The sequence below is a fragment of the Halichoerus grypus genome, chromosome 1 (assembly GCF_964656455.1).
Source record: "Halichoerus grypus chromosome 1, mHalGry1.hap1.1, whole genome shotgun sequence".
NCBI classification, from domain to species: domain Eukaryota; kingdom Metazoa; phylum Chordata; class Mammalia; order Carnivora; family Phocidae; genus Halichoerus; species Halichoerus grypus.
In genome coordinates this window covers 143448080-143474416 of record NC_135712.1, presented here as the reverse complement: position 1 = coordinate 143474416, position 26337 = coordinate 143448080, and the positions used below count along the sequence as shown (strand labels likewise).

Here is a 26337-nt window from a genome sequence, read left to right as displayed (position 1 = left end):
GGGGATTGTTGTCACCTTACACTGCCACAAACCTATTCCTCTGTGATCCTCTCAACAGATAGTGTACTCAGACTTTTGGCTTTTTGTCAATCCGATGGGCCAAAGATGGTATCTAAATGTGGCTTGAATTTACATTTAATGAAGACAGTTGAATGTGTTTTCATATGGTTTAAGGACTTCATCTGTTTTTGTGAATGATCAGTGTTCCTGTCTTGCCCCATTTTAATAGTTTGCTGTTTCTTGTTAATCCCTAGGATTTCCATTCCTAATTATAAATAATGTACATTTCCATGACAACAATACTACAATTTTCAGAGTTACAGTAAGATAAATAGAATTACATCTGTAATTAATATGAATGCCAACATTTCAAGCATGATGAGCCTTTTGAAACAAGTTGAAAATATTTTTCCTAATTTATTGTTTGGCTTTGTTGGTGGTGGAAGTGGGTTTTTTTTTTTTTTTAAGTTTATTTATTTATTTATTTATTTATTTATTTTTTAGTAATCTCTACACCCAACATGGGGCTTGAACCCATGACCCCAAGATCAAGAGTCACATACTCCTCCATCTGAGCCAGCCGGGCGCCCCTGTGGTAGTGGGTTTTTAAAGTTTTTTCCTGTGCAGAAGTTTTAAATTTTTAGGTAATCAAATTTGTTGAGCTTTTCTTTTATGGCTTTTGGATTTTGAGGTGTTGGGCTTTCCCTACCCCAGGGCTACATGTTTTCTTGTGCTTTTTTTTTTCTTAATATCTTTGATCGATTTGGGGTCTATGATCTGTGAGATGAATCCAACTTTGTTTTCCAGATGGCTGCCCAGTCATCCCAACACCAGTTACTGAAAAAATTCGTCTCCACTAGGTTGAAATGCCATCTTTATCCTATACTAAATTGTTACTGGGATTATATATTCTTCTAGGATGAAATACGAGCAGTACACTAACAAATGGGGATTAATTGGTTGGTAACTGAGGACTTTCAGTTATGCAGCGGACATTTATTAAATACCTAATAAACTAGACAATCATGATGTGCCAGGTCTTAGGGATATAAAGATGAGTTTGGAAAAATCTCTTAGGAAGGTAGCTGTACAACGAATATAATCTCGCTGTAGCGGAATAGGAGCAGCAGGGAGGCTGAGGCAGACAGGGAGAGGATTCACACATCAGGAAACTGAACTGAGTCTTAAGACTCAGCTGAAGTTTGCCAGCATGAGGGGAAGAACATTCTAGGTAGAGGAGCTAATTTATGCAGAGGCACAGATCCGTAAGAGTCTGTGGCATTTGGGGGGACTCAGTAGCCTCTCATGGCTAATAGAGTAGGGCAGGAAACACAGAGCATAGTTAACGGACATTGTCTCTTGAGTGTGGGATTTGGGCCATGTAGTGTTTCTGTACCTCCCCCATCCCTTCATCCCTCTAAATAGACAAAGGGGAAAGATTAAGCGAAGGGGTCCCAAATAAATGGAAGCCAACCCTTAGCTGTGTTCTGCAGGTCGGTTGCTGAGTTTTGACACCTGTTGCTTATTCTAGACGACTCCAAGTTCCCGAAGCCGCAGTCTCACTTTGCTCCCCCATGGAACGCCCAATCCTGCGTCTCCCTGTAGCCAGAGACACCTCGGCGCGGGGGCCCCCGGTGTTGTCACAATCACGCATCACAAGTCGCCTGCAGCTGCCCGAAGAGCCAAGAGTCAGTATCCCGGCCAGCTTCACGAAGTCAGAGAGGTAGGCTTTGCTCTCCTACTAGGTTGAGTGGTCCCCGGGCGCTGAGGGCCGCTACCACTGTGCTGCCAACTTCCCTTCCCTTGTACCATCTTGATTAAGAAGAGAGATGGCCAGCAGCCAGCCTCCCAGCCATGACAGTGTTGCCTCCTGGTTACAGAAAAAATAATTTGTTTCTGTGTGAGGTGAGATGAAGTGAGGCATTTAGGAGACCTGTGAGAGCTTAGAAAGCAGGGAAATCCAGCCTACAGACACATGGGTGCAAGTAGAGGTAGAGTCATTCAGTCTCCATGGTCATGGCAAAGAATAGACAGTACATGGTCATGGGTAGCCAGGAAATAATTGAGGTGGTTTTGAAACTCAGGACGTGTGAGACCTTTTTCTGCCTTGTCTCACTCATGAGGTGCCTCCCTTGGTCTTCCCATCACAGACCACTCTCAGCAGAGTGCTGGGGAGTGAAGGAGCACTGTCCTTCGAGTCAGAAGACTCTGTTCTTTGGAAGCAAGTCGTTCAAAGCTTTGAACCGGAGTTTCTGCATCTGTAGACTGGAAATAACCCAGGCCCTCCCCTCCTCTCAAGGGAGATTTGAGGCTCATTGTGATTGTGCACTTGAAAGCCTTTCAGCTGTGAGTGCCTTATGAACCTGTGTAGGACTATGCTTTGTTTTTACTTTTGACCCACTGGGAAGTCATCAGTTTGGGAATCCCACTTCCTTAGTGTTCATATCATCTTTTGCAACTGTTCCTGGGAATGGACTATATGAAATAAATGATAGTGGTCTTGGGTGCCTACCTTGTGTTGAGGCCTTTGGCCCTGCAGCTGGCTTGAGTGTGGACCAGCCCATCCTCTGAGGGAAGCAGCGGGGCCCTGGCTCGTGGTGAGCAGCACAGTGGACCTCCTAGCATAGGGTCTTGTTGCTCAAGTCAGCACGCATCTTGTTTTGTTTTCTAAATGTCACGAGCCAAGTAGTGCTGGGCCAGCCTGCTATCTTGGTCTGACTCTGGCCCAGGACTGAAAATCTGAAATCTTCTGAATCAAATCAAATAGATGCATATGAAAGACCTATTTTTCCTGATAGATTTACACATGCCTGTACTCTGTCTTGCCTAATAAAGAGAAGATACAGAGTCAAATGCTGCCTTTGATATAGTCACCCTGATTTTTTTTTTTTTTAATGGTGTTTCACTCTGAGCTTAACTTTGACACACTGGATGATATGAGGAATGGTTGTGCACTTGTATATATTTTTCAGTTTTCATAGCATCGTAAAAAAAACTGTATTAGAGAAACACTTTGTACCCAAAGTAGAACAGAATAATGGTACCCATAACCCAGTATCAGCAATTCCAACTTTCTGTTGTTCTTGTTCATCTGTTTTCCCTCTACCACTTTTTTTTTTTTTTTTTTTTTGCTGGAGTATTTCAAGGAAATCATAAATATTATATCATTTTATCATTGCCAGTAAATGCTTTCATATTTATCTAACAAATAAGGACTTAAAAAAAAACAAACAACTTGACCACAACACTATCATAGTCACTTTTATGTAAACCTCACTGCAGATACTTTTGCAAGTATGTTAGAGATGACAACCTTAAAAAAAAGAAAAAAAGAAAAGAGGCAGGTTGAAAGTTCATGGTATTTTGAGAATTCTCTTCTATGATAATGAATCTCTGATAGACTTACTCTCTCAAGCGGTGCTAGGAAGCCTGGAGTATATGAAAAAAAGTGGGGGTGCTTGCATTGAATGAGCTGTGGCCTCAATAAAAGTTGAGGTGACTTAGCTTAATTTTCAGTAGCACATGATGCAATTTAATGCCCAGATCTTTTCTTCCTCCATTTTTAAGAAGTTTTTAAAATAGAAGTATGTTCTTGAAGCATATGCATATAAAAATAATTATGTAAAGTATATAATGAAGTACATATTGCACAAGAAGTCAAAAGAAGAAAATCAGAAGTACCCATAATCCTACCTCCTTTCAGATAACAATTATGTAAGCTTTCAGTGAATTTACTTCTGGGTTATTTTTTGTGTATGTCACATGTATAGATAAGTAAAACTTACATAGTATGATCTAAACTTTGTCAACAATTACATAAATGCTCTTTTTTCTTTATCCTATTGTTTTCTCTCCATTTTCCACCCATGAGGGGCAATTATTTGAAATTTCCCCGAGAAATTTCATTATATGGAAAATAGGTAAGATGCCTCCATAGGTATATAGTGATTTGATTTTTATATTCCTGGGCAATTGTTTATTTCTTCAGGCTGTTGCTTTTGTCTACTGATAATCTTTCTTGCTGAAATCTAATTTTAAGTGAGCTTGTTTAGACGTAAGTATCAACATTGGCAGTTGAGAGAATTGTGGGGTGCTGAACACCTCTGAGGGAAGAGTTAAAAGTTCAGATTCTCAGATATCCTGTCCAGCTTCACTCCTGATTGGAGAATGGTAGCTGTTTGATGACATCTGTCATTTTACGATGGGGGCAGATCCACCTTGGGAACAATCTGAGAAAATTTCACTCATACCAGAAAGTTCTGCAGTTTTAAAAGTATATTAATTTCAGAGTATAAAGGCCTTGGCTTTGGATTCCACTGTATTTATCTATAAAATAACTAGAGGAAAATGGAATAGCATTTTTAACCCAGCTGTATAAGGAAGATAAACTTAGGACCACTGAAGCAATGAGGAAAATTGTCATACACAAGACAGATGTACCTGAATATCTGAAGGGGGGAAAAAAAAAAAGAAAAATAGCCCGGCCAGAGGCAATAGAACAAATATTAAATGAAATTCCATAGCATGGGTGAAGATAATGGGACAGTTTTAAAGATTAAATGGTTATCACCCAAAATATAAAGAATTGAGATCTCAAAGGTCAGTACCCAAAGTCCTCACTAGAAGTGGTTAGGAGAGATGAATATAGGGAATTTGAAACAACAGGCCTATCCTTGTTAGCAATTCAAGAAATGAAAATTAGGGCTACTTTTTCTATCACATTATCAGAAATAATTATGGCCCATTATAGGAGGGTGTTAAGAAATACTGGCCTTGCTGCATATTGTCTTTTTGCTGCAGCCTGGTGATCTATAATAAGAATTAAACACAAAGCTGTTCATTCCCATTTACCCATAAATTCCCTGTTGAGAACTATATTCTGAGGAACTAGTCCGTGGAATTGGGGTTGGAGGAAGACAGTTAATTTGGGTAAAGCTATTCATACTAATAAAGCAATAGATTCAACACAAAACATCACAGAAATAACTAAACAAACAATAATTCACATCAGATACTGAATTACTGTGTAGCAGCTTAAGATAAAAGTCATGTGTAAGAGGGGCGCCTGGCTGGCTCAGTCAGTAGAGCATGTGACTCTTGATCTGGGTCCTGAGTTCAAGCCCCACATTGGGTGTGGAGCAAAAAAAAGTCACATGTCAGCATTATGACTACATGAATTGTGTGGGAAATAAGAAAATCAGGATACAGAATAATATGTGCACATTGGACCCTATGTCCCTCTTAATAAAGTCCAGAAATTGTTTAAAACTTGGTGGTTCCAGAATTTTGGATTTTACTTGCAAATTAAAATTTAGAAGTAGAACTTTGGGAGCAGCATGATGTTGCAACTATTAAAATTTGACCAGCAAGGGCATTTTGAAAGCATAGTGACAGTCTGTGGTTACTACCATCTCAGAACAGCACATTTAATGCCCCCCTCCCCTGCCACCTCCAAGGCATATAATCTCTGAATAAAGAGCCCCTCATTGCACTGAATAAATTTAGTTTTATGAAAAACATACTAAATTTTCCCTTATTAATATTTTATCTTGAATTGGAAGAGTATTCATCATGGATTGATTCTAGCCTGTGAATCTGTGTTTTTTAAACCACTGATCACCACTGACTTTTTTTTTTTTTTATCCTATCACCATCTTACTCCTTGCTGTCCAGCGAATAAAGATTGTACTCTTCGCATGGCAAGCGAGGCCTTCCATAGTCTGTCCATCTCTATGACCTGCCCTCAGCATGCCTGCTCATCCCCACCATGTACTTACTGCCTCCCTCTGTTGGGAGGTATGTTGCCCAAGTAGAACTTTCTGCCATGATGGAAATACTCTGTCCCGTGCGTTCTTCTCTAGGGGAGTCACTACTTACACGGTGCTAATGAGCTCTTGAAATGTGCTAATCTGAACTGTACATCTAGATGTACTGTGAATGTAAAATGCACACTAGATTTCAAAGTAGTACCAAAAAAGGTAAAATATTTCATTAGTGATGTTTTAATACTCCTTGCTTGTAGAAATGAAAATATTTTCTAGGTTAGGTGAAATTAAATATACTAAAATTCACTTTACCTGATTCTTTTTTTTTTTTTTTTAACCCTTTTAAGTGTGCCTACTAGAAAATTTAAAGTTACGTGCCTCCCATTAGCGGCTAGAGCTGTATTTCTTAGATATCTAACACTGCCCTCGGTTGTGAGCTTGCTCACTCCGTCCCTCCTCCACCTATTCCACAGGTTCTGAGCACCTACTATGTGTCAGATTGGATTTTCTTTTAAAGATTTTTTTATTTATTTGAGAGAGAGAGAGCACATGCGTGTGCATGAGCGCAAGTGGGGAGGGGGGAGGGACAGAGGGAGAAGCAGACTCCCTACTGAGTGCAGAGCCCAACAGTGGGGCTCCATCCCACTGTTCATGACCTGAGCTGAAGTCAGACACTTAACCGACTGCGCCACCCAGGCACCCAGACTGGATTTTTATGCGAAAAGCCATGTCCTTTTCATCTTGGCCGCTTCTAGCCCTAGCGCAACTGCTGGGCATGTTGGTTGGACAAATTGATTTGAGGACCCATTTTCTAGCAGTTAGAGTGGTTTAGAAACAGAATGTGGAGACATTCATGGATTGCTTGCTACCCATACACAGTGGATAGTGACTGGTCAAGGACTGAGTCAGGTAGTCACAGGGTTTCCTCTGACAATGAGAGCACTGGATGGGGGTATTCCTGTCTGGGTGGGTAACGGGAAAGTGATGATGGTGTGAGCCTCCAAATGCGCCACTGGAATTGTTTTATAAATAGGTTCTAAAATATTTTTAAAAATCAGTTTGAGCCCTCAGATGTTTAAGAATATGATGACTGAAATTATGGCACTTACTTGTATTAACTTTAACGCAAGTGACATTATAGTGTTTTTTTGTGTGTGTGTGTGTGACATTTAGTGTCATTTAGTGACGTTATAATGGGTTTTAACGTGGCTTATGTTTATTTAAATGGGCACAAGTTCAATTGGTACAAGTACAATGTGATTTTTATAAAATTCTTGTTTGCTAGGTGCTTTCTGAAAAATACATGTTTGTAGTAGTCTATGTATATGCATACACACCTGCTTACACCCATGAATTGAGTAGAAGAATATAAAGTAGGGAAGTCAAGATGTTTCTTCTTAATTCATTGCTGTTTCCCAAAAGTGACCCCCGAAGAAATGATCGGTGTGTCTGCAAGCATGAGAGCCTGTGTATGTTTGTGTACATGCACGGATTTGTGTGTATGTGTGGGACTATGTGTGGTGGACATGGGTCTTATTTTAACTGTTTTCTTCCTTGGATTAGAGTTGAAAATTCTCTAAAGAGAGTTCCCACTAAAAAAGTTCTCTGAATCCAAATATGGTATAGGCTTGGACATAACAAATATTTGAGAAACAGAATAAACTTGGTAGAGCCCAGGTTCTTGTGTCTTTGACCAAATAATGTTTTCATTTGTGACATTTGAGACTTAAAAAAAAAAAAAACCCAACAGTTAATTCAACTGGGAGACTGTCTGGATTCTGTAGCTTGATAAGGGAAAAGGTCATTCATGCTGTTGAATTGTAATGGGTGTGTGCGAGGCATAAATTTAGTTTTAATTAAGCTTTCAATGGTAATTTATTGACATGTAGGAATTATCCTTCCCTTATACTATTGTTAGCTTGCACCAGGCACATATCCTTTTGAAGAGAGAGCTGTGTGTGTTTACGTTGGGTGGGTAAACTGTATTGAGGCTGTGTCATTTAATATAGTTTTAAATAAACCTTCTGGAGTATAATATATGCCGATACGTGTTTATGTGGTTCCTGCTGTGTGAGTATATGTTTCTCCATGTAATTGCATATTTATTTAATACACATACAAGGGAGGGCCCTTTAATGAAAGTGCCATCTTTATAAATAATATCGGCTCAGTATTCTTTCCCTTCAGGATGGTTTGGTTTGATCCTGGTGCACATGGATGTGGTGCATACCTGGTTAGAAACCTTGATTCGTGTACAGCCCTTACTGTGGAAGCAGCAACTGTCAAAGACCTTTCCCTAACGAATTTTATTAGCTGATCAATTTTAAGGTAGCGGTCAGTGCTGACGGCATTGAATGTGAGCAATTCCATCACCAGGGAAACGGCATTTAGGGGATAAAGTGCATTTATCCTTTGTGTGAGCAGAACGATTATTTGGGAAAAAAGAAAAGTCCTGAATTCTTCTGTGCACTTTTTTGGATAAATGATGACAAGTAACCCGTGCATGCATTTTTAGTAGCAATTTGCCATCTTTCAAAATAGGTCCGCTCCAGACTTCAGTTTTCAAAAATTGTAAGGTGGAGTTAGTGGATAGCAGTTGTTTCCACATGTTTTAAAAGCAGTAGATTGTTGTTTGAATAGAAATACTATAGATCCTTACTATATAAAAACAATGCCTTATGAGTGCAGATTTACTTTAGAAGGTAAGAGGGGCATTTATTGATGATGATGAAGCAAGCTGACTTGGAATAGGGAGGATTTACAACCACTGTGGGAATCTCTCATCAGCCTCTGTATCCATGCTATTTAAAACAAACATTTGTGTGGTCCATGGAACACCTTGGAGATCCTCTGTTTTGAGTCATTGGATTTTGGTAGTAATGGCATTTCAGGTGAACAACACCACAAGCAAAATGATGAGATAGTGTCCCCAATCAACCTCCAACTTGTCTCCCAACCTGCTGCCCTGGGAGAAGGAGGTTCGTTCTGGTGTCTCTGCTGGCTCAGGGCGGGACTCACTGGAATGTCAAAGATGGGGGAGGCTGACGTCAGAATTAACCACAGAAGACCCAACTGCCTGGTCTCCCAGAAATTTAGGAGCCTTGTAATGCAAATCCCTCTTTTCTTTCAGTTGATTCTCTGTCTCTCTCTCTTTTTTCTTTTTTTTTTGCACATGAGCCAGTTCCTTGCAATAATCTCTTAATATGGATCTCCTACAGGTTCTGTTTCCTCTGGTTGAACCCTGGCTGCTACACCTCTCTTTATCTTAACCTCCTTATGCCTCAGTTTCTCATCTGTAAAATAGGGTCCACCCAATGTGGGGCTCTCACATGATTCTCTTGTCAGGCTTTTTTATTACCTTGTTATGTTTGGAAATTAGGCATTTGCTTATTTATTATCTGACACTTGTTGTCCCTCCATATAGAAGTGTTTTTTTTTTTAACCTCTTTATTCCTCAGCCCTTAGGACAGCACCTAGCACATAGTAGGTGCTCAATAAAAATTTGAGTAAATGAATGATTTTCCATGAAGGGAATCCTAGCCATTGGGAAACACTCCTCCACTGATTTGGTTAAAAGCTTTTGCAGAAGAGGGAGTATCTTGCCCTGTAAGCATATTTTAGGAGACTCATGGTCCCAGAGCAGAAGCAATGTAGAATTCGGCCCAACTGTCTTATGTACTTGTGGAGGCTACCTTCCACTATGCCCCAGACATGCTTGGGTAGTTCTTTTCTTAATCCTTGGTGCACTTTATGTCCACCTACATTTTTAACAAATATCTTTGTTAGAATTATTTTTCTCAACCTCCCCACTGATGTATAAACTCTTTCCCAAAAGGCATGGATTCATTAGCAATAGTGACAGTTACATGGATGGTAATATTTCATGCTTACGGGGACCTTACTCTGTGCCCAGTACTGCGCTCAGCTCTACTTGCGTTACCCTACTTCAACCCTGTGAAGTAGATACTATTGTTGTTGTCTCTGTTTTACAGATGGGAAACTGAGGTGTAGCAGTCAGGGTTCAACCAGGAAGAGAGGTGTAGCAGTCAGGGTTCAACCAGAGAAATGGAGCCAGTAGGAGATCCATATTAAGAGATTGATTGCAAGGAATTGGCTCATGGGCGAGTATGGGGCCTGTCCAAGCAGGTTCAAGATCGCAGGGCAGACAGGAACCCTCAGACACTGTCTGAAGTGAGGCTCTACCCATAAAATTGCTATTGCTCCAAGGAAGCCTTAGCTCTGCTCTTCAGACCTTTCAGCTGAATCAGGCCCACCCAGGCTTATGTAGGCCATCTTTCTTACTGAAAGTCAACTGCTTATAGGTTTTAATCACATCTACAGAATGCCTCACAGAAACAGTCAGATGAGTGTTTGATGGAATCCCTGGGTGTTGTCGTCTTGCCAGTTTCAAGAAAGAAGGGTGATGGTTTGAGTGGTTCATGTTGACCAGCTTCTTGAGTTTTGTGCCATGTGACTCCGCCATCCTGACCAAAGCTGATCAGACCAGCTGCCGGCCTTATCGTCCAGTCTGGCCATTGGAATTTGAGGTGGACTTAAGTGGGAACTCCAGGGCAAAGTTAACCACCCTTTTAGGGCATGAATGGGAAGCACACAGATGTCAAGAGTTAGAGAAACTTCTGCCAACTGAGTGTAAGCAGCTAAGTCACAAACTGGCGACCTCCCAGAGGTTGCCCTGAGAGCTGCCGTGGCATATTGGGGTTCTCCAGAGAAGCAGAACCACTGGGGGTGTGGGGCATGTAGATGTGTGTATATATATTATATATAATATATATATACACAGTGGACCCTTGAACAACATGGGTTTGAACTGCACAGGCCCCCTTATGTGTGGATTTTTTCTATAAATACGGTATAGTATTGTAAATATATTTTTATGATTTTAATAACATTTTTTCTCTAGTTTACTTTGTTATAAGAGTATGGTATATAATACATAAAGCATACAGAATATGTATTAATTGACTGTCATTGATAAGGTCAACAACAGTTTATTAGTAGTTAAGCTTTAGGGAGTCAAAAGTTACACATGGATTTTCTGCTGTGCCAGGGGGTCAGCGCCCCTGACCCCTGTGTTGTTCAAAGATCAGCTCTATGTACACAGAGTGAGAGAGAGCAGTTTGAGGAACTAGTTCATGTGATTGTGGAGGCTGGTAAATCCAAGATCTAGAGGATGGGCTGGCAGACTGGAGACCAAGGGAAGAGGCAGGGCTGCAGTTCAAGTCTGTAGGCCATCTCCTAGCCGAATGTTCTCTTGCTCAGGGGAGGTTAGTGTGAGTCTTTTTGTTTTATTCAAGTCATCAGCTGGTTTGAGGAGGCCCACTCACATTATGGAGGGCAGTCTGCCTTGCTCAAAGTCCACCACAGACCCTCTTACAAAAACATCCAGAACTATGTTTGTCCAAATATCTGTGCACCATGGCCCAGCCAAGTGGACACACAAAATTAATCATCACAAGCATCCTAGACTGTCACCCCCTTGTAGTCTTACTGTATGTGTCTGTCCCCTGAGACCCCTGAGCCTCTTCCTGGAAAGCTAACAGAGCTTGACTATCGCCAGTCATCCCATGCTTGGTTATTGCTCCCACTGTGGGCCCAGTGCTGGGTCCCTGATGTGGGGGATGGAACGCAGCCCTGGCTGTTGTCCAGGGATTTGAGAGTCTAGCTGGTTGGTTAAGCTAATATGAAAATTATTCAGTATTACAACAGTTAATGGCAGATTTACCATATTACTGAAACCAGAGGTAAGGCCAGTGGGGGTTGGCTTTTCCTTCATATGCACCTGCACCCTCTGGGCTCCAAAGCCACCAGGACCCCTGGGAGAGTCACACCTGGATTCAGCCTCTGGGTAGATTGAATTTATGCCTCACAAACTTTTCCACTATGATTTAGAATATTGCTGAGCAAGATTTTATATAAATATAAATATAAATATAAATAAATAAAAATAAATAAATAAATATATATAGTGAGGGAACCTCTGTCTATCTCTTTGTGTCACAGAAAGTTCATGGTTCAGACACTTGTGAAGCTTTGCACTCAAAGGGAAGCTAAGTGGCAGATTATTTTATGTCACAGATGACGTAAAAGACTTCTGTCTGTTTTCACTTTATGTGGCAATTTAATACAAGCAGCCTTTCCGTAAGTGCTCTACAGCCTTGAGATAATAATACATTTTGGATATTGAGTGAGTAGACAAAGAGGGAAGTTGGCCAGGTTCTTCCTTTCGTACTCAAGCCCCCTCAGAACTTGTGTGCTTTGTGATCTTATTCTTGGTGATTTCTGTGGAGCATGTTTTTTTCCTGGAGATTCATAGTAGTAGAAGTAGAAGTAAGGCACTGTGGTTAGTCCCTTCTCCAACCCCCATTAGGTTCTTGCATATTTCAAAGTTGCAGGTTAATTACTGGGGTATCCTTAACTACCCACCTTCCCCCTGTTTTTTTAAAAAACAATTCTTCCTAATTTTTTTAAAAATGATTTTATTTATTTATTTGAGAGAGAGAGCACGAGCAGAGGGAGGGGCACAGGGAGAGGGAGAAGCAGACTCCCCACTGAGCAGGGAGCCAGCCCATGTGCAGCTCCATCCCAGGACCCTGAGATCATGACCTGAGCCAAAGGTAGATGTTTGACTGACTGAGCCACCCAGGTGTCCCCCCTGTTTTTTTTTTTTTTTTTAAGATTTTAAAGTAATTTCTACACCCAACGTGGGGCTTGAACTTATGACCCTGAGATCAAGAGTCAGATGCTCTTCCGAATTGAACCAGCCAGGAACCCCAACTACCTAACTTCCTTATCCACCTCTTTGCCCCCCTGCCAAAACCATAATCATTTTTTGTTGCTTTGATCTGAATTTTCTCTAGTTCCATTTATTTGAGGTGTTGGGGCGGGTTGGGCGGGTGGCCTTTTTTGGAGTGATGAAATGTTCTATATCTTGATTATGGTGCTGATTACACAGCTAGATAAATTTATCAGAATTGCTGAAATGTGCTTAAATTGGGTTTGTTTTATTGTAGATAGATTCCATCGCAATAAAGTTGATTTAAAAATTAGTTTCATGGTAACAAAACTAAAACATATTACTGAAACCAGATTTACTTTGATCTCTGACATGGTTCACCGTCTACTCCTCATAGCCTAGGTTCTCTGTATTTGTGCAGAATACAGAATTTTCCTATATCACAACCTCACAATTTGACTTTTTATACATTACCTCCTTCAAACTCTTTAATCCAATTCTACTAGCTGTTGAGGGGACTAGGTCTCTATGTGCTGTATTTTGAACTGCTCTTCTTCTTTTTTTAATTGAGGTATAATTGACATAAATGTTATATTAATTTCAGGCGTACAACATAATTTGATATTTGTATCTATTGTGAAATGATCACCATAATAAGTCTAGTTAACAGCTGACACCGTATATACTTATGGGAAGTTTCTTTTTCTTGTGATGAAGACTTTTGAGGTGTACTCTTTCAACAACTTTCAAATATGCAATACAGTGTTATTATTTTTTTAAAGTTTATTTAACTAATCTCTACACCCAATCTGGGACTTGAACCCATGGCCCTGAGATTAAGAATCACATGCTCTTCTGACTGAGCCAGCCAGGTGCCCCTGCAATACAACATATTAACCATAGTTAACCATGCTCTGTAATACATCCATGACTTCATTGATTTTATGACTGGAAGTTTGTACCTTTTGATCTCCTTCACTCATTTCCCCACTCCCCACCCCCTGCCTCTGGCAACCACCAATCTGTTTATCTATGAGCTTGTTTTTTTGTTTTGTTTTGTTTTTAAAAGATTCCACATATGAGTGAGATCATATAGTATTTGTCTTTCTCTGTCTGACTTATTTCACTGAGCATAATGCCTTCAGGGTCCATCCGTGTTGTCACAAATGCCAAGATTTCATTCATTTTTATGGCCGAATAATATTCCATTATATATTTATGATATTTATCCACTCACTTGTCAATGGACACTTAGGTTGTTGTCATATCTTCGCTGTTGTAAATAATGTTGCAGTGAACATGGGGGTGCATATATCTTTTTGAGTTAGTGTTTTTGTTTTCTTTGGATAAATACTCAAGTGGAATTGCTGATTATATGATAGTTCTATTTTTATTTTTTTTTAGAAACTTCTATAGTGTTTTCCACAGTGGCTGCACCAGTTTACCTTCTCACTAACAGTACAAAAGGGGTCCCTTTTCTCCACATCCTCTCTAACACACTTGTCTATTTGATAATAATTATTCTAACAGGTGTGAGATGATATCTCACTGTGGTTTTGGTTTGCATTCTCCTGGTGATGAGTGCTGTTGGACATCTTTTCATCTACCTGTAGGCCATATGTATGTCTTCTTTGGAAAAATGTCTATTCAGATCCTCTGCCTATTTTTTAATTGGATTTTTTTTTTTTACAATTGAGTTGTATGAGTTCTTTATATATTTTGGATATTAACCCCTAATCAGATATATAATTTGCAGTTACTTTCTCCCATTCAGTGGGTTGCCTTTTTGTTGTTGTTGTTGGTAGTTTACTTTGCTGCATAGAAGCTTTTTAGCTTGATGTAGTCCCAGTAGTTTATTTTTGCTTTTGGTATCAGATTAAAAAAATCATTGTGAAGACTGATGTCAAGGAGCTTATTAGCACCTTTGTTTTTCTTCTAGGAGTTTTATGGTGTCCGGTCTTATGTTCAATTCTAATCCATTTTGAGTTAATTTTTCTGTGTATTTTAAGATAGTGGTCAGGTTTTATTCTTTATTCTTTTGTCTGTGCTGTCCAGCTTTTCCAGCACCACTTATTAAAGGGCCTGTCCTTTCCCCAGTGTATATTCTTGGCATCTTTGTTGTAAACTAATTGATCATATAGCTGTGGGTTTATTTCTGGGCTCAGTATTCTCTTCCACTGACCTATGTGTCTGTTTTATGCCAATACCAGATGATTTTAATTACTATAGCTTTGTCATGTACTTTCAAATTAGGGAGCACTGTGCTTCCAGCTTTGTTCTTGTTTCTCAAGATCGCTTTGGCTATATGAGGTCTTTTGTGGTTCGATACAAATTTTAGAGCTGTTTGGTCTATTTCTGTGAAAAATGCCACTGAAATCTTGAAAGGGATTGCATTGAATTTGTAGGTTGTTTGGGTCGTAGGGACATCTCAACAATACTTTTTTTCTCCAATCATGTGCACAGAATATCTTTCCATTTATTAGTGTCTTTTTTAGTTTCTTTTATCAGTGTCTTATGTTCTTTTTCCTTTTAAACACAGCCCTTGGGCCATCTTATCTATTTTGAAAAATTCATATGTCATCTGCATGGAACAGTTATATATTATCCACTGAACATCTTAGCTATAGGACATGCCACTAAACAGCTTATCTATCCTCTGAGAACCTGCTTCATATTCAACTTACCCATCCCTGCACCTAATGCAACTAAATAAACATCTCCAAGTGGTTATCACATCCAGCTTCTATGAAGGGTTATTTATTTATATCACTGTTCTTTGCTTCCCGTAGCTACTCTGTTTCCAAAATCTCCCCCTCTCCCCACTGGAGGATCTCCTACTACATTGTAAGATCTTTGGAGAAGGGTTTATTTATTATTCTGTATTTTATCCCTCAGAGTACCTATAGCAGTGCTCTGAACTTCACAATATCTTTAAAACCGTCGCATGAATTAGTATAGCAAACTATTAACCAATCTGCTATAATGATCACTTCTTCAACAATTTCCATATGACACACTTTAGTTTGAGCCGATGACTCTTGCATGGATAGAAACATCCTTCTAGAAGGTCATAGCATATTTAGGGCACCGAATGGCCAAAACTGGTGGAAATTTGGGTCTTCGTAGAGGAAAAGGAATGCCTTCAGAATCCCTCAGATGAATCCCTCTTAGTGTCTTTCCCCTACTTTTCAGGGTTTGCTCTCCCAATGCAAAGTCCTACTAACAGGACACAGCCCCATGATGGATGAGGAGCTCTGCTCCTGGGCAGAGGCTGTAATCTAAGAGTGCCGGTGTCTTCCTCTGTGAATAATGGGCTGGGTTAAATGTTAATGTATGTGGAAGCCCTTTGTAAATGTAATACCAACAAATATAAAGCATTATTGCCCAACCTGTAAGAGGTAAGGAGGCATGGATTTGCTCGGAGATAGCAAGTAGGTGCTATCTTGCATAATAATTTGGCTGAAGCTACTTCAGGAAGGCTGACAGCGAGCTGTTCCCTGGACCCAGGAGGAGGTTTGAAGACTGAATAGCCCCGGAGGGCCCCAAATTCCCTTCAACTTCCAGGATGTGTGATTCCAGCCTTATCAAACCACGCATCATGGGGCACCTGGCTGGCTCAGCCGGTAGAGCATATGACTGTTCATCTCGAGGGTTGTGAGTTCAAGCCCCACATTGGGCATAGAGCTTACGTTAAAAAACAAAAATATGCATCTTAGGGCCTTGCACGTACTGTTATTTGGGTCTTCCCAAGCCTTTTGTTTTTATTTTTAAAAAATTTTTATTGGAAAAACATTTATTTATTTTATTTACTTTTTTAAAAAAGATTTTATTTATTTATTTGACAGAGAGAGAGAGAGAGAGAGCACAAGTAGGCAGAGCAGTAGGCAGAGGGAGAGGCTCGCTGAACAGAGAGCCTGATGTGGGGCTCGATCCCAGGACCCTGGGATCATGACCTGAGCTGAAGGCAGACATTTAACTGACTGAGCCACCTAGGCGCCCCATGGAAAAACTTTTATTTATTGAAGTACAATTGACATAACATTAGTTTCAGGTGTACAATGTAATGATTTGGTATTTGTATAAATTGCAAAATGATCACTGTAGAAGTTCAGTTAACGTCTGTCACCATACATAGTAACATTTTTTTCTTGTGCTGAGAACTTTCAAGATTCATTCTCTTACCTGCTTTCAGATACACAATACACTTTATTAACTGTCCTCGCCGTGCTGTACATTACATTCCTGTGACTTACTCATTTTATAACTGGGAATTTGACCCCCTAAATTTTCTCTAGTTAATTTTTTAAAAAGATTTATTTATTTGAGAGAGAGCACGCACGAGCAGGGTGGGGAGGCGCAGAGGGAGAGGGGGAGGCAGAGGGAGAGAAGCAGACTCCCTGCTGAGCATGGAGCAGGACACAGGGCTCCATCTGATGACCCTGAGATTGATGACCAGAGTCGAAATTAAGACTTGGACACATGACTGACTGAGACACCCCTCTCTAGTTCATTTTTAAGGTGTAACATCTTTTGCTTCTACTTTTAGAGATTGAGCATCATAAATAGCCCCGAATATTTATTGTGTAACAAAACATCTCCAAACTTGACAGCTTAAAACTGCAATCCTTTATTTTGCTGAGGAATGGGCAGTTTGGTCAGGGTGTGACAGAATGACTTGTCTCTGAGGCCTTGGGTGCCATTCTTGGGAGAGCAGGAACGTCCGGGGTAGCCAGGGCACCTCCCTGTCCTTGTGAGTCTTGGGGCCTCTCAACGTGGGCTCTCTAGCATGGTGGCTTCAGACTTCTTCCGTGGTAGCTCAGGACCCCAAGATCAAGTGTTCTGAAGACCGGGAAGTGGAAGTTGCCTGGAAACGGGTGCTTTGTCACTCCTGCCATATTTTTGGCTCACAGAACCTGCCCAGATTTAGGGGGTGGGAACAGAGAGCCTACCCCTTAACAGGAGTAGTACAAAAAAATTGTGGCCATCTTTAACTTACCAAGACAGCCATTTGTGTGTCCTATGTATATTAGTGGAGATAAAATAGCTCCATATCCCTTACTTGGTCCTTTGCTTCCAGGATTTGGATTCTTACCGGTTTCCTAAGGCTGTCACAAAAAGTACCACACGCTGTGTGACTTAAACAACTTGAACTTATTGTCTCACAAGTCTGGAGGCTAGGAGTTTGAAAGCAGGGTATTGGCAAGACTGGCTCCTTCTGGAGGCTTTGGGAGAGGATGTGTTCCGTGCTTGTCCCCGCCTTTGGTGACAGCTGGTGGTCCTTGGCGTTCCTTGGCTTACAGATGCATCTCTCTAGTATCTGACTCCTCCGTCACATGACCTTCTCCTGGTGTGTCTGTGCTTCCTTTTATGAGGCCACTATTACGGGACTTAGGGCCCACCAAGTCCAGTATGACCTCATCATAACTCATTGCATCTGCCATGACCTTTGCCAGACTTATAAAAGAAGGCACCAGGCTGGGGTGACCGGCTCAAAGATGCTACAGTCATCTTTAAATCAGAGCTAGAGGGTGCTCAGTTGGTTAAGCGTCAGCCTTCAGCTTAGGTCGTGATCCCAGGGTCCTGGGATCAAGCCCCGCATCGGGCTCCCTGCTCGGCGGGGAGCCTGCTTCTTTCTCCCTCTCCCTCTGCCTGCCACTCCCCCTGCTCATGCTCTCTCTCTCTGACAAATAAATAAATAAAATCTTAAAAAAAAATAAATCGGAGCTTGATGTCACAGTGAAAAGGACACAATAGGATTTCTTTCTGATTATTCTTCCCTCCATTTACTTGCATTCTTTGCTTAATTACTCTCCCAGTGCAAGAATATAGTTCTAAAATAAGTCTGTGAGAAACATTTCTGTATTTTTATTTTCAGAGAAGTTCTTTATGTAATATATTCCTTATTCCTTATATAGGAGCGATTCTGAAGTAAAGCATGTGATTTACAGTAGTTGTCCAGTAGGGATGAAATAAGAATCATAAAAGTAAATAAAAAACTTCTGCCCTATATTTTGGGAGAACAAAAATACAACTTCCATCATTTCAGCACAAATTTTTGTCTCTAACATAAAAATAATTGTCCTCACGTGCTACTATTGGGGAAATCTTTCTTTTCTTTTTCTTTCTTTCTTTCCTGTTGTGTAACTGATCCAGTATTCCTCCAGAATAAACATCTATCAGGTTAACACTCAGGAAATGAGCAGGTGAGGCGAGGATTTCTCACTGGCAGAGAAATTATCACAGTAAGGCATGTTATTTAGAATCTACTAACATTTGGGCACATAAATCACAGCAGTAATACTTCGTAATTACACAGTGCCTCTCATTTGAGATTTTACTAGGATTTGTAGACCAACTTGTGAGATGTGACAGTTGTATTAAACTCTGTGCTTGGAGTCTGTCGATGGAGGTAATTCAAGAGCCAGAATTTGGTTGTGGGGAAAGGTGCCTTCCAGCCCCTTCTGGAGGGAGGTTAGCTGGGTGTTGAATTGTGTGTGTGGTAAGAACCTGGCCACTTGAGATTTGCCATTTCTTTACTTTTATTCAGAGGTAACTTCCATGTTAACTCTTTTTTTTTTTAAACAAATCAGAGTTTTTAATTGTTAATAAGTACACATGAGATCAGATTTAGAAGGTACATGTCTGTCTATAGAGATGGGTATTGGCCATATGTTGACAAAGGTCTTTCTGACTCCTATCTCCTACGTTCCTACTGTGACCAAAGGTGCCTACTGTTACCAGCTTTTTGTGTGTTCTACACGTGTGTTGGCACATATTTATATGTACTTATATGTATATTCTTATTTTTTGAAAAAAGTCTTGTTTTAAAAAAACACCAACTGTAGCGTATTATACACAATTGGTAAGTACTTGTTATATCCTGTTAAGAACCTTGCTTTCTTCTACTTGGAAATGGCTTCGTATCCATGCATACAAGAACTAGTTCTTTTTAATGTCCACAAAGTACTCTTTTGTATGGACAAACCACGACATACTTCAAGATTCCTCTCTTGGAGGAGTCTGTTCTAGTCCAAAATCCTGTGTGTGATCTTTCAGACCTGACCACAGGCCATTAAGAAAGGCTTTCCCTGGCAGGCCCCATGGGGGGAAAGCTGCCCTCCCATACCAACCTGGATGCACGGTCTGGAGGGAGTTGCTGCCAAGGACTAGGGACCAGCCATGTGTTGACCTGTGACTGCATTGCTGGCCCTGGCATCTCCTTAGGAGACTGCCTTATGGAGGGGCCCTGGCCAAGGCACTTCTGTGGAGATCTGCTATTGAGGGAGGAGGCCTGAAGGACACTCTTCTGCACTCAGACTCAATCCTCAGTCCTTTTCCACTCTTTGCCCTTCCTGCCCCCCCACCCCCGGCAGTGAGAGGGTCACCTCCTCCACCATCTACAATGATGGGTCAGACCCTCGCCTTGTGCTGTTCTGTGAGGGAAAATGCTCCCTTTTCCTGTTTTGCCTAATGCTTATACTGTCATGGGGTAAGTAAATGAAGGCTGAATTGTTCCTTTCAGTTTGGCTTGTCCTGATTGACCTCCTTGTCACCTGGCATCTCAGCTCTCGGCACTCTTGATGAACAGTTTAGGGTGTTTCTAATTTTTTTGCTCTTTTTTTTAAATTATATTATGTTAATCACCATACATTACATCATTAGTTTTTGTTGTAGTGTTCCATGATTCATTGTTTGCGTATAACTCCCAGTGCTCCATTCAGTACGTGCCCTCTTTAAATTTTTTTTTTTTTTTTTTTTTTTTTTTTAATATTTTATTTATTTGCGAGAGAGAGAATGAGAGACAGAGAGCATGAGAGGGAGGAGGGTCAGAGGGAGAAGCAGACTCCCTGCTGAGCAGGGAGCCTGATGTGGGACTCGATCCCGGGACTCCAGGATCATGACCTGAGCCGAAGGCAGTCGCTTAACCAACTGAGCCACCCAGGCGCCCAACGTGCGTGCCCTCTTTAATACCCATCACCAGGCTAACCCATCCTCCCACCCCCGTCCCCTCTAGAACCCTCAGTTTGTTTCTCAGAGTCCATAGTCTCTCATGGTTTGTCTTCTCCTCCGATTCCCCCTTCATTTTTCCCTTCCTGCTATCTTTTTTTTTTTTTTTTTTTACATAGAATGTATTATTTGTTTCAGAGGTACAGGTCTGTGATTCAACAATCTTACACAATTCACAGTGCTCACCATAGCACATACCCTCCCCAATGTCCATCACCCAGCCACCCCATCCCTCCCACTGCCCCCCTCCAGCAACCCTCAGTTTGTTTCCTGAGATTAAGAATTCCTCATATCAGTGAGGTCATATGATACATGTCTTTCTCTGATTGACTTATTTTGCTCAGCATAATACCCTCCAGTTCCATCCACGTTGTTGCAAAGGCAAGATTTCATTCCTTTTGATGGCTGCATAATATTCCATTTTTTATATATGCCACATCTTCTTTATCCATTCATCTGTTGATGGACATCTTGGCTCTTTCCACAGTTTGGCTATTGTGGACATTGCTGCTATAAACATCAGGGTGCACGTACCCCATCGGATCCCTACATTTGTATCTTTGGAGTAAATACCAGTAGTGTAATTGCTGGATCATATGGTAGCTCTATTTTCAACTTTTTGAGGAACCTCCATACTGTTTTCCAGAGTGGCTGCACCAGCTTGCATTCCCACCAACAGTGTAGGAGGGTTCCCCTTTCTCCACATCCACGCCAACATCTGTCGTTTCCTGACTTGTTAATTTTAGCCATTCTGACTGGTGTGAGGTGGTATCTCATTGAGGTTTTGATTTGGATTTCCCTGATGCCGAGTGATGTGGAGCACTTTTTCATGTGTCTGTTGGCCATTTGGATGTCTTCTTTGGAAAAATGTCTGTTCATGTCTTCTGCCCATTTCTTGATTGGATCGTTTGTTCTTTGGGTGTTGAGTGTGATAAGTTCTTTATAGATTTTGGATACTAGCCCTTTACCTGATACGTCATTTGCAAATATCTTCTCCCATTCTGTCGGTTGTCTTTTGGTTTTGTTGACTGTTTCTTTTGCTGTGCAAAAGCTTTTTATCTTGATGAAGTCCCAGTAGTTCATTTTTATCCTTGCTTCCCTTGCCTTTGGCGATGTTTCTAGGAAGAAGTTGCTGAGGCTGAGGTCGAAGAGGTTGCTGCCTGTGATCTCCTTTAGGATGTTGATGGACTCCTGTCTCCCATTTAGGTCTTTCAACCATTTTGAGTCTATTTTTGTGTGTGGTGTAAGGAAATGGTCCAGTTTCATTCTTCTGCATGTGGCTGTCCAATTTTCCCAACACCATTTGTTGAAGAGACTGTCTTTTTTCCATTGGACATTCTTTCCTGCTTTGTCGAAGATTAGTTGACCATAGAGTTGAGGGTCCATTTCTGGGCTCTCTATTCTGTTCCATTGATCTATGTGTCTGTTTTTGTGCTGGCACGACATCCCTCAGCGGAGCCGACTTCTAAAAGTTCCGATTTTGTGCTCCGCAGCTCTATCACTTAACAGAAGTGGCCGACGGAGGCCCCTCCCCCGCCGTTTATCTTCCCAAATATCGCCTCGGATTCACTTCTCCTCATGTCCTACCTTCCAGAAAGTGGTCGCTTTTCTGTTCAGAGAGTTGCTGCTATTCTTTTCTTCGATCTCCTATTGAGTTCGTAGGTGTTCAGAATGGTTTGATCCTTATCTAGCTGAATTCCTGGGACCGGACGAAATTTAGGTCTCCTACTCCTCCACCATCTTGCTCCCCCCGCCCCCCATAATTTTTTTTTGCTCTTACAGACAATGCTGAAGGGAAAAATCTATGTCCATGTGCTGTTTAATAACAGTAAAGGTGGATCATTAGGAGTGGATCATGGATGGAGAATTGCTTGTTGGAACCATTTATACCACACCCAGTGATGTTTGGGAATGACAGTTTCTTTTACACCCTTGTGGTCTTGCTATGTTATCAAGCTTTTTTGCATTTGCTAGTTGGCCAGGGGGAAAATGGTATCTCATAATTTTAATTTCTCTTATTTTAAGTGAGGTAGAACATTATTTAATGTCTCTAAGAGCAGTTGTATTTCCTTTTCTGGAAACTGTTCGTGTTCTCTGCCCATTTTTGTTTAGTATGTGTTCCTTACTGATTTCTAAGAACTGTTTATATATTAAGGAAATTTGTCTTTCCTAATTTGTCAGCTGGCCTTTGAATTATGTGTTTATTCTGTGTTGAAATTTTTGAGTTTTACGTAGTCAAATTACCAGTCTTTAGAGATTTGGAGCCCTGTATCATAATTAGAAATGTTCTTTTCTACTTTAGGATTATTAAATAATAGCCATGTTTTCAAAATGCTATGGTTTCATTTTTAAATAGGTTTATTGAGATCTATTCCATACCGTAAAATTCACTCTTTCAAGTTTACAGTTCAGTAAAGTCAAGTAAACTTATATAGTTCTGCAGTATGGCCACAGTCCAGTTTTAGAACATTTGTATCACTGTTTTATCTTTATGTTTTAATATTTTTAAAAAATCATGTTTATGTTGGGTGGTGCAGTCAGTTAAGCGTCTGACTCTTGGTTTTAGCTCAGGTCATGGCCTCAGGGTCATGGGATCGAGCCCTGTGTAAGGTTCCATGCTCTGGATGGGGTCTGCCTAGGATTCTTTCTCTCCCTCTCCCTCTCCCCCTCCCACTTGTGCTCTCTCTAAAATAAATCTTCTTAAAAAATAATATTTATGTTTTATTTTTATATTTGAATTTTTGTCCTGGAATTTATTTGGTGTAAGGAGTGAGAGCAGCATCCATCTGCATTTTCTTCTTTGTGCCTAATCATTTTTCAACACCATTTATTGAATAGCCCAACTTTTCCCTACTGATACGGCAATGCCATCTAAATTGCATACTGAACTAACTACTTGGGTGGATCTTTGGTCTTTCTCTTTTTTTTTTCATTGACTTGTCAGCCTATTCATGTGTGAAAACTATGATATTTTATGTATTGTTGCTTTAGAATGTGTTAATATCTGGTAAGACCCATGTAGCCTGATTGACCTTAGTCCCACTTCATTTCAGCCATTCCTGGACAGTAGTTTTCCATAAGAACTTTAGAGGCAGCTTGTCTAGGTCTTAAAAACCTCTTGGCTCCCACCACCCTATCACCTTTTTTATTAGGATTGCATCAAATTTATGCATTATTTAAGAATTGACATTTGAGGGAGGTGCCTGGCTGGTTCAGTCACTGGTGGAGCATGTGACTCTTGATCTCGGGGTTGTGAGTTTGAGCCCCACATTGGGTGTAGAGCTTATTTAAAAATAAATATTAAAGAATTGACATTTGAATGCTAGCGTTTTCAAGACGAGAAGAGTGGTTTGTCCATTTTTCAGCTCACATCTCTGCTCTTTTGTGTCCCTCTGGAGCATTTGAACGCATACGGATCTTGCATGTTTCCTGTAATTGCTAAGTATTTTATCCCTTTTATTATTATTGCAAATGGGATTTTTTTCTGTAATATTTTCTACCTGATCGGGTGACTTGACTGGGTGACTTGTGAAAAGGGAGGCTATTCTTTTTGGTGGGTTGAATTTATTCCCAGAAATATAAATACATTCTGTTACTATTTGTGGTAGTGTCTTTGTTGATTTTCTTGGGTTGGGCAGGTATACAGACTAACCTGTTGCAAATAGTGATTATTTACCTCCTTTTTATTTTTACCAAATTTCTTTTAATAATTGTGTTGACTAATGCATCCAAAATAATTTTAAATAGAAGTAATGTGATGATTCTTGCCTTAGGCTTAATTTTCTGAAAATGCCTCTAGTTTCCCCCATTAGGGAATATATCTATATAAAATGTATGTATATATAATATATATTATATAATGTACATATAAGATATATATTACTTTATTAAGAGTTTTTAGAAATCTGGAAGAGATTTTAATTTGTTCATTTGATAAATATTACTGCAGGACTGCAATGTTCCAGGCAGGTTTCTACTTCTGGGAATAAAGTGGGATGTGAAACAGAGACAAAGCCCTTGCTGTCAAGAAGCTCAAAGTATGGTGGAACAGACAAGAACAAAAATCAAATAATTATTAAATGTCAGGTTCTATGAAGTAACACAAGGAGAGGGATAAAGAATAATGTGAATTTATTTAGAATGGTCACAGAGGGATTTAGCATTTTTAAGTGCCTTTTTATTAGCTTGCTTTTTTCTTTTTTAATTTAATTTGAAATTTTGGGGTACATTAGCTCTCCTGAACCACAGTCCCTTTCCCCAGCCTCAGTCGCTAGCATTTTCTCCTGCGAAGGGGACTTCAGCGCAAACCCAGTGAGTGATTTACCCTCTCGGTCTACTGGTTGGTTTTGCTTGTTCTCCTATTATTTCCAGGACTCTGATTGTTGAAGAAATGAACTGAATTTGTTAAAGAGCAGGGTAATTTATCACCTTGGGTAGAGATACTGTTGCTAAGGCAACTGGCTACATTCCAGGACCACACTCTGCAAACGTGACATCTGACAGGATCTCAGCATCCCTGTGAGCGTCCCTGGCCACCAGCTCTCCATGTGTTACTCCAGGCCTGGGCAGGTTCTGTGTTTCTTTTCTCTCTGGGCCAGCTGCTGAAATGACTGCCTTTGCTTCTTCTCCCTGCCCCTCCCTCCTCCAATCTCCTGTCAAACCTGCTGGGATTGCAGGAATAAAATGGGAACGATTTTAGTCTTGCAGGATGAGTGCAGAATCTTGGCTCTTATCTTTCTAGCCCCCCATCTGGTTCCAGGTGATGTATCCTGGATGAGACTCAGGGCCATTGTAGCTCGTTGCTCCGTTGACAAAATCAAGGTGGAAATGTGGACTGTGGCACCTTGTTGGTGCCATGTAACTCTCCCTGTCCTCTGTGGTGGTCTTTTTTTTTTTTTTTTTAATTGAGGTATAATTGACATACTAGTTTTGGGTGTACAGTGTAATGATTTGATATTTGTATATATTGTGAAATGATCACCATGATAGGTCTAGTTAACATCTGTCAGCATACGTAGTTAGAAAATTTTTTTTTCTTGTGATGAAAGCTTGGAAGATCTACTCTCTTAGCAACTTTCATATATGCCATGTAGTATCATTAACTGGAGTCACCATGCTGTACATTATATCCCCAGGACTTAATTATTTTATAACTGAAAGTGCGTGACTTTTTTTTTTAATTTAAAGATTTTATTTATTTATTTGACAGAATGAGAGAGAGCACACAAGCAGGGGGAGAGGCAGAGGCAGAGTGAGAAGCAGGCTCCCTGCTGAGCAGGGAGCCCCATGCAGGGATCTATCCCAGGGCTCTGGGATCATGACCTGAGCTGAAGGCAGACGCTCAACCCACTGAGCCTCCCAGGTGCCCCTGAAAGTGTGTGACTTTTGACCTCCTTCACCCCCCACCCCACCCTTGCAACCGCCAATCTGTTCTCTGTATCCATGAGCTTGTATTTTTGTTGCTTAAGAACCCACACATGAGTGAGATCAGGTGGTTTGTCTTTTTCTGTCTGACTTGTTTCACTTAGCATACGCCCTGTGTGGTGTTCTCTATACAAAAAGATGAGGTTATTAATGCGTTATCATACCATGGCCCAGCATCTGCATTCTAATTCTTAGATACTTTCCAATTCTTAAATGATTTCTTATTTCTTCCCCGGTCCTGGGTGCCACTTTCTTTCCTCAAGGAGTTTGGTTCTAAATTCAGCCAACGCCTGTCTCCCCATCTCCGCCACTACTGCTCTCTTCCCAAACACTGTCACTTGCATTTGAACTCCCCCCTGCTTCTGCCATTGGCCCCCACGCTGTATT

General features: G+C 40.7%; 1 protein-coding gene across 3 annotated transcripts in view; it reads left to right on the top strand.

The window, feature by feature from the left end:
• Positions 1-26337, top strand: part of OSBPL10 (oxysterol binding protein like 10) — a 307935-nt gene that overhangs the window by 153945 nt on the left and 127653 nt on the right. For 2 of the 3 annotated variants that reach the window (XM_078072736.1, XM_078072733.1), the window contains exon 4: positions 1532-1723. The exons of the other annotated variant lie outside the window; for it this stretch is intronic. In XM_078072736.1, the coding sequence (XP_077928862.1) occupies positions 1532-1723 (192 nt within the window). The remainder of the gene's footprint in view (positions 1-1531; positions 1724-26337) is intronic. 3 annotated transcript variants of the gene reach the window in all.